Source organism: Sturnira hondurensis, unplaced genomic scaffold (assembly GCF_014824575.4).
Source record: "Sturnira hondurensis isolate 20B ecotype Veracruz unplaced genomic scaffold, ASM1482457v3 Scaffold0001872, whole genome shotgun sequence".
In the NCBI taxonomy this organism is placed as follows: domain Eukaryota; kingdom Metazoa; phylum Chordata; class Mammalia; order Chiroptera; family Phyllostomidae; genus Sturnira; species Sturnira hondurensis.
The window spans coordinates 12,969,553-12,978,731 of NW_028074503.1; the positions used below are offsets into that span (position 1 = coordinate 12,969,553).

Consider the following 9,179-nt stretch of genomic DNA (forward strand, 5'->3'; position numbering starts at 1 on the left):
TTTAAAACAACAGGACATCATTTTTCACCTACTACATGGCCAAAAGGAAATTTAAATACCAAGACTTCGTGCCAGCTAGGATCTAATGAAAAATGGGAAAATCCCACTTTAAGGTGCAGAGTCTGGGAAACCAGTGACTTGGAACGGCAGGGACTCCAGCCTCTGTGTTCACAAGCTTCTTGACTTCGGACAGCACCTGTGGCTGTGACATAAGAATAATATAGCTACTGCACAAAGCTGTTAAACAGAACAGCAATGTACATGGTTGTTACTTTTTGTTCAACCTGTTTACCCACGTGTTTACTTTTGTCACCGATACTGGAAAAGCATCAGAAAAACAAAACATATACGAATACTTTTCTAAAACATGGGCGGCAGAATGGATCGGGAGTGATGGGGCACCGAGTCGTCGCGGAAGGAGAAGATGGGTAGGAAGCAGCCAGCGTGTGCAGGAGGTACCTCTCCCAAGGACCCCCTCCTCTCTGCGCACCCGCGTCGGGGCTTCCTTGCTCGGTGGCGGCCCGCGGCCACAGAGGGAAGGCGGTGGGAAAAGTAGGATCCATGGCGCCGATTGGCTGCCTGTGAGCGCGGGGCGGGGCTAATGGAGATTGCCGGAATCTCGAGCGGAAAGCTGCAGGGGTGAACTTCCGGTCTTTGTGGCTGGCCGCTCCGGGTCGGCGGCTTGCGCCCTGGCCGCTCGTGGTTTTTGCGGTGAGGGATGTGGGCCCCGAAGCGGAGGGAGGGGTGGGAGGTCGTGCAGCCCGGATGGCGGGCGCGAGGTGGAAGGACCGCGCTTTCGTCCTGCCCAACCCCAGGTCGCGGCCCCTTGACGGGGCGGTGTCTGCTCGGGTCTTGGGGACTCAGATGAGGCCCGCGCTCAAGCACCCGCTTTCCAGTGGAAAGGGCACCTACTAACCTGCCGTCCAGATTTTGCAAATGCTGTGATTTAACCTAGGTATAAAAGTAGAAAAACGAGCGCCGCCGAGCTGGTTAGTAAACCATAGTTTTGAGGCGTCAGTATACTAATTTCTAAAGTTGATGGTAGTGTTAGGGTTAAATTTTACTGTCCTGCCGATTCAGGGGCATACCCTCCTATCACTATTCCCCCGTCCTAAAATCAGATCCTGTTTAATTTACATCAGAAAACTTAATACATACTTGTTGACATATTTGACTTTTTAAAAATGTTTACTCCATTATATTCTAAGCTTTTGAGAGCTCAGATTGACCATTTCACTTCTGTGTCTATATATGACATGGTTTTGAACACATGGAAGCATTTAACAAATACTTCTTGGTTATTCCTGGGTAGACTCATTTATTCAGGAGCAAAAACCTTTGTATGCTAATACCCAGCTCATGACAGCCCACAGTAAGGTCCTTAGTGTTCACTGATGAAATTCAGTGATTGAATTTTCTCATTGATCAAACCAAATGGCAACTATCCAACAATATTTTCATTTTAATCAACTAATGTTTAATATGCATTTCTAAAAACATTTTATTGCTACCTTAAATGAGTCAACATTATTTGCCATGGTTACATTACTAAACGTTAATTTTTTAAAAATCAACATTATTAAGTCCTACCTAGATACTGTTACCCTTGGAAGTCTAAAACGTTAAAGAGGGAGTTCTGCACGTTTTACATACATGTTAAAGACAGATTTTACTCCTCGATGAGAATTGAAAGAGAATCAAAAAGGAAATTTCTCAGTATGTGACTCATGTTAATATTTCATTATTTTGCTTCTAAAGTAATTACCTACAGAATTAGTGGTAGAAATTCTACAAAATAAGAGACAGTGAATGACATGAACAATGTTTAGTTTGCCACTTATTTATTTACAACCTCAACCCTGCTTCCTTTCCATATGCTACTGGGATGGCTGGCATTTCTTCTTATAAGTTCTTAGAGATTTTTTTCACTGCTATAAGTTAACAGTGCTTTTGTGTCCTTCAGGAAAGAAGAGATTACTCCAAGACTTTCTGAAGTAGCATACCCAGTTGCAGTGAGCTCTTTTGAACAGTTCTTTCAGGCCAGAATGGCTGTGGAATCCAGAGCAGTTTCAACCCTGGTACCTCAGAGTCCTCAGGAACAAGAACTGATCCTAGTGAAAGTAGAAGAAAGCCTTTCCTGGGGTCAGAAATTAAAGCAGAATGGGAGTACCCGATCCTGCCAAGAATTGTTTCGCCAGCAATTCAGAAAGTTTTGCTACCAGGAGACACCTGGGCCCCGGGAGGCTCTGGGCCGCCTCCAGGAGCTTTGCTATCAGTGGCTCATGCCAGAGTTGCACACGAAGGAGCAGATCCTAGAACTGCTGGTGCTGGAGCAGTTCCTGAGCATCCTGCCTGAGGAGCTGCAGGTCTGGGTTCAGCAACATAGTCCAAAAAGCGGCGAGGAAGCTGTGACTCTGTTGGAGGATTTGGAGAGGGAATTTGATGATCCGGGGCAGCAGGTGGGAACAGGCAGATGCAATATGTTGTGGGAAAAGGAATTTACAAACTGGAGCATGTGGCATCATCATAACAGTAGGATGAAAAGTTGTCTCTGTTGAACCATAACCCTGACGTGTCTACTAGGGCCATGCCCATCTCCCCATCTCTTAAATTGTTCTTCTTCCCCTATTCCTCAGCTATGGAGCTGTCTTTCTTGACCTCTAAGATTTTTTACTAAGCATTTTCCCAGGGATTTTCTCACAGTGCTAACCATATTTTACTGATTTCAGGTCCCAACTAGTCCACAAGCACCAGCAGTACCATGGAAGGATTTGACAGGTCTTGGAGCATCCCAAGAGTTAAACATCCAAATCCAGCCTTTAAAGACACAGCTGAAACCTTGGGACCCTTGCATTTCCCCTCAAAGTGGTAAGAAATAGAAAATCACCTGAGAACCGTTATCAGTTAGGCCTCTGGCTTTGATAATACAGAATAAATTGCATTTCACAGATTGTCACATGGGAGCCTCACTTCTATTATTGTAGACCAGGGTGCTCATTTTAGGAGCTTTGTGTTCAGCACCTCTCACCAATTGCAATCAGACCTCCTTGTGTCAGTTTCCCTGGCATTTATTTACTTATTCTTTCATTATGTATCTTAACTGGGTACTAATGCATGCCTGGTAAGATGACAGGCGCTGGGTCTTTGTGTTCAAGAACTTTCAGGTCTGGATGGGTTAGTGGATGAGCAAAAAAGGCAATTTTAGTGTAGTGTAGTATAGACTAAAAGTAGGCAGTGGGTACTCTGGGGGCACATGTAAAGGCACCTGGCCCAAGAGGTTCAAGGTATAACTTCTTGAAGGAAAAGACATCTATGCTAAGACTTAAACTACAAGGAGGAAAAAGCAAGGTAAATAGGTGGGAAGAGGAGTATCCCAAGCTAAAAGGAAAACCATTTCTCAACACTTCTGACACCGAATGTATGGGGTTTTCCCTCACATTAAGCAGTTCTGACAATAACTCCCCAGAATCATTGCAGACCCGCAGGTTAAGGTTTTAGTCCCATAAGACTGGCCCCTACTTCGGATGCCAACTGCAGGTAGTGAGTCCCACGCTACCCACCGTTCTGATTTCCCGTAAATTGGCAGTTCCATGAACCCCTCCTCATATTTCATAATTTGCTGTAGTGGCTCGAAGAACTCAGGGAAATACCTTATTTACGATTACTGCTTTATTACAAAGGGTACAAATGAATCAGCATACATACGGTGAAGTCCTGAAGGGTCCTGACTACAGGAGCTTCTGTAGCCGTGAAGTTTGGGGTGCCATTCTCCTGGCACTTGGATGCATTCACCATCCTGGAAGCTCTCAGAACCCCTTCGTTTAAGGTTTTTATGGAGGTTTTATTACATGGACACAGATGACTAAGTCATTGGCCATTGGTGATTAGCTAACTCAACTTCCAGCCCTTCTCCCAGAAGGTCAGAAGATGGGGCTGAAAGTTCCAACTCTTTAATCACTTGGTTGGTACCTGTAGCATAAACCCAGATGTGGTTGGTAGGGGCTTATTATGAATAACAGAAGATACTTGCTCACTTAGGAGATTTCAAGGGTTTTAAAAACTGTGCCAGAAACTGGGGGTGAAGAACAAATATATATTTCCTGTACTACAATATCACATAAACAAAGGCCACAAATTCCTGAAGGTGAGAGAATATAGCCCATTCTGGGAACTGCAGATAATTTAATTTAACTTGCATAGGGGAGAGGTGGTGAGAGAAACTGCAGAGAAAAGGGGGACCCGGATTGTGAAAACTTGTATGTCATTCTAACTAGTTTAGACAGTGGGGGACAGTGGAAGGGTATCGTACAAGGGAATGACATGACAGGATATGCATTTAAAAATTTAGTTGCAAGTGGGGAACCCATTTGAAAGCAAGAGTAGAGCCCTGTTAGAGACTGTTGTAAGCCAGTGGCCACAATGAGTAAATCAAGATGTACCACGGTGAGAGGTGAGAGGTGGGGAAGACCAAAGCTGACTTCTGCTTCTCGGTATTGAAATTACATTGCCATAGCTGGGTGTTCCTAAAAGTGCAGCATGTGGACAGGAGTTGAGGTTGATGCTCAGGTTTCAGTCTTAAACAGCTTAGTTAATAGTGGTGCTATTCATATAAATGGAAAACATCAAGGAAAAACATGTTGATGATGTGTTTAGTTCAGGACATTTTGGTGTTTGTGAAATAGTCACAAGTATTATGCCCAATTAGCATTAGATATGAGAGTCTAGAGCTTAACAGAGAAAACTGGGATAGAATTGGGAATCTGATTAGCTTATAACGTAAGTACTTTAGTCATTGAAGTCTAGGAAGCAGACAGTTTGTAGAGTGAGGATACACGAGAGCCCAGGACAAAATTTGAAAGAACTCACGTTTGAATGATCAGCCTTGAATCTGAGAAGGAACAGCCATAGAAATTAGGCTAACATAGCAGTTTCTAGTAGGATGGTGGTGTCCACAGTGTCAGTGTTTCAGAGAGGCCAACTAAGTGAGACATTAGATTAAGCAGCCATGAAGTTGGGGATCTTGATGAGAGGGGATGGGGATGGGGGTGGGGGGTGTGGGTAAGGCAGAAACCAGATTACAGAATGGAGTACAGACAACCCTTTCAAGAAGCTTTACTCTGAATGGGAACGAGGTTTCATGAGGGAGATGTATAGGCCAGGAGCTTGATTTACAAGATGAGCGAGACTTGAGCTTCCTCAAGTGCTGATAACAGGAAGGAGTCGGTAGAGAAAGAGATTGAAAATATTGGGAAAGGAATCGGAGGTAACTGACCCTTCGAAGTCGCAGGCATGAAAGGGTAACCTGCCACGTGTAGGTGTGCGCCCTAGCATTAGAGAGGAGGAAGGGCCCTATCCGACCGGCTGAAGAACAGCTGCGTGTGGACAGTGACATCTTTTAGGGGTAGGAGCATCTGTTTTCACTCCCACAGAAAGTGAGTGCTGAGAGTGACTGGAGAAATTAAAAATCTGTTTTCTGCTATTATCATTTCAGATTGTGAAAACAGTGAATCGACAACAAAGAAGGACATTTCGGGCAAAAAAGCAGGACTTTGCCAGGAACTTTCATTCGGAGGATTTAGTGAACACGAAAGCAGTTCAGAGTGGCAGCAGGGAAGTGCTTCGGGGGAGAGATTAGGAAGATCCCCTGTCCAAGGAGGCGGTTTCAGTCACGTGATCTTCACACACAAGTCTCTAGGAAAGATAGACCATCGTGAGCCTCAAAGAAGCTTGATTCTAAGTACAAACTCTGTAACGTATCAGAAAGTTCCCACAGAAGAGAGGCCTTATAGATGTGATGTATGTGGGCACAGCTTTAAACAGCATTCCTCTCTAACACAACATCAGAGAATCCATACTGGAGAAAAGCCCTACAAATGTAACCAGTGTGGGAAGGCCTTTAGTTTGAGGTCCTATCTTATTATTCATCAGAGAATACATAGTGGTGAGAAAGCGTATGAATGTAGCGAATGTGGGAAAGCCTTCAATCAGAGCTCAGCCCTCATTAGACATCGGAAAATTCACACTGGTGAGAAAGCTTGCAAGTGTAACGAGTGTGGCAAAGCGTTCAGCCAAAGTTCATATCTCATTATCCATCAAAGAATTCATACTGGTGAGAAACCCTATGAGTGTAATGAGTGTGGGAAAACCTTCAGCCAAAGCTCAAAGCTTATAAGACACCAGCGAATTCATACAGGAGAGAGACCTTACGAATGTAACGAGTGTGGAAAAGCTTTTAGGCAGAGCTCAGAGCTGATAACCCACCAGAGAATACATAGTGGAGAGAAGCCCTATGAATGTAATGAGTGTGGAAAAGCATTCAGTTTGAGCTCAAACCTCATCAGACATCAGAGAATTCATAGTGGAGAGGAACCTTACCAGTGTAGTGAATGTGGCAAAACATTCAAAAGGAGCTCAGCCCTTGTTCAGCATCAGAGAGTCCACTCGGGGGATGAAGCTTACATATGTAACGAGTGCGGGAAGGCTTTCCGCCACAGGTCGGTCCTTCTGCGCCATCAGAGGGTCCACACTATAAAGTAACTTGTGAATACAATGACGATTGTAAATACTTCAGTCCGATTTCTATCTCCATTAGGCAAAAGGGTTTACTTTGAGCCAGATCCCACGCAGCTTGTCAAGCACTAGGTTTCGAGTCGGTCCGACTCCATGCAGCACTTCCGGCGCACAGGATGTTGTCTCCCGAACGCTTTTCCTGTGCCTAGTCAGAACAGCAGAGGGAAGAATCGTCGTTTCCAGCTTTCCTCTTCCATTAGGACGACTCAGGAAGTGGGGAAAATGGGACTACTACATTGAAACCTCATTTTCCATGAGAATGTCACAAAGAGAGTAGAGCAAGCCAGGCTCTGTCACTGCATCCGACTGCTGGTGTGCCAGACGTGGAGGATGGTGTGGACAGGTGAGGGACATTTTTTGTTTCATGAATGCAAAAATTGTACTGATCAGTTAACAACTGACAGGACAGCAAGCCGGGTGGGGAGGGAGTTTCATCAATGACTTAAGGAGCCCAGGGCAGGACAGAAATGAGGTACAGGAATACAAATTCATTTATCCAGCAGGTATTTTTGAGCACCTGTTTTGTGCCAGGAACTAGGTATGGTAGAAAATAGAGACAATCTCTACAGTTCAGTGGACAGGGCACACAGGCAATGATGCTGGTTTGATCAGTGCTACGTGACATTAAGGAGTACCTGACCCAACCTTGGGTCAAGGAAGGCTTCTGGGAAAAATGATCTGAAGGATGAGTGGGAGGTAGGCAGGCCAGGGAACAATAGACAAAGGTCAGAAAGGAAATCCGGTACATGGGAGAAGTAAAGGCCACTTTACTTACTTTAAAAGGCCACTTCCTGTGGCATTCCTTTTGAAGGGGAGTCAGGTCTATAAGAGAAGTATGGATGGAGCCAGAGTCTCTTAAGCCATGCCTGTGAAGTCTCTTAATAGACAAAACCTGGAGGTCTTCGACCACAGGGTGGTGAAGAGTTTGTCTTTGTCTGGGGTGACCCAGAGAAAGGGTGATTGTAGAGTTTTCTTGCCCTACCTGTAGGCTAGGTTAGACCCTTCATGCAGGTGGGGTTAGGGAGTCAGAAGGAGCCTGGCATAGAGGGTGAGTCCATTAAGACTTGTAAATGCCCCTCTCTTAGACATAAGGACATCTTTGGTTCTTAAGACTAAGAGAGCTACTGTCAGCTTCCTCCCGGTTTTCAAAGCTCTGGTCAAGCTGCTGTGGGCATGGGTACCATATCATTTGTTTCTGGGGCTATTGCCCCACCATTCTAGTGGACTCCATTGGGCTCAGGTGCTAAAAAATATTTTGTCAATTGCTGGGTCTGTGACTTACTCTCCAGGCACCTCGTGCGTGTTCAGTTGTGTTTTACATGAGCAGTGTTCACAGTCTTTCATGAATTTTGTTAAAGACAATGCTACAGGGAAGTGACAACAGAAAGAAACAGTCCTGGTCCGTCCAGAGACCACCTTCTTCTGAAGGACCCAGCGGGAAAAGTATCCCAAGACTGGTACTTCTCAGTGCAGTGTGGAAAGGTGTGTAGGCTAGTCAGCAACAGGAAAACATGTTATTCAAAATACCTAATAGATTGGAGCTGTAGCACACCTTACCAAAAATAAATGTGTGGGAACCCAGAGTCCTGTGTGTGGGAAAAGAGCTATCCGTGAGGATGGATAGAGAAGTAGTGCTCCAGGCACTCGCCAGCAGGAATGGCAGGAGGGCTACGTGCCCACGCTTAGAGAGGATGTGGAAGAAGAAAAGGAAAGCATCATTTGGAAAAGATGGTAAAATATAACAAAGTAGTAAGAGCTATTTGACTTTTGTTTTCTTCCACAGAGAAAGACACAAAAGAAAAAGGACAAACTAGGAATGATACAACATATTACAAAAAGGAGATAGTCTTTTGATAGGCAGTTATTACACATACCAACAGGAAATGTGATAGGTACTCAATCAGGGCTTTGTATAAATGTACTAGTTATTTCTCAGCCCATAGTTCACAGAGGAGGAAGTGAAGGCTTAGGACTGTGGTTTACCCAGTAACATACTCTAAAAAGTGAGCTTAGACTTGGAGCTCAGGCAGCAGGGACCCAGAACTCTTCCATGGAGCCATTTCTCTACACTGTCTCCCAGGAAAAAGTTGTAGCAGAAAAAAATGTGTCTTAAATAGGCAAGTCACGAAAGAATAAATGCCAATGAATACTAAGTGTTCAGCCTCGCTAGAATTAAAAATGTACTATGTTAAAGCAAGAGTTGAGATGGCAATTTTTGGGTCCCTAATAAAACTAACAAAAATTTAGGGAAATTGGGACTTGAATGTTGCAAGTGCAATATGAGGAGATCCTGTCTTAGGCAATCCATACCAGAAGCCTTAAGCATTGCCTTTTGACTTTAAAGTTCTACCTGTAAATGTATGCCTCAAAAACCATCATGAATGTATACAAAGTCTTAAAAGCTGTTAAAAGTGATGCTGATTAATATTAAATGACAAAGCATTCATATCTTAAGTAAAAGTAAAAGTCCATTATGTACACTCTGGTTCCATGTAAAAAATGTATTTATGTATTAAAAATAGTGGAAGTACTGTCCACTTAAAAGTGCTGCACTGGTGATATTCGGGTGGTAAGGTTATAGGTGATTTAATTTTTTTCTTGTGCTTTCT

General features: G+C 44.1%; 1 protein-coding gene across 1 annotated transcript; it reads left to right on the forward strand.

The window, feature by feature from the left end:
- The first annotated feature begins 623 nt into the window (after window positions 1–623).
- On the forward strand, window positions 624–8,930 carry ZNF397 (zinc finger protein 397). Its single transcript, XM_037032970.1, has 4 exons — window positions 624–711; window positions 1,964–2,459; window positions 2,730–2,868; window positions 5,492–8,930. Exons 2-4 carry the CDS (start codon window positions 2,046–2,048, stop codon window positions 6,535–6,537), a joined length of 1,599 nt encoding a protein of 532 aa, XP_036888865.1. The 5' UTR covers window positions 624–711; window positions 1,964–2,045; the 3' UTR covers window positions 6,538–8,930.
- Window positions 8,931–9,179: the final 249 nt, after the last annotated feature.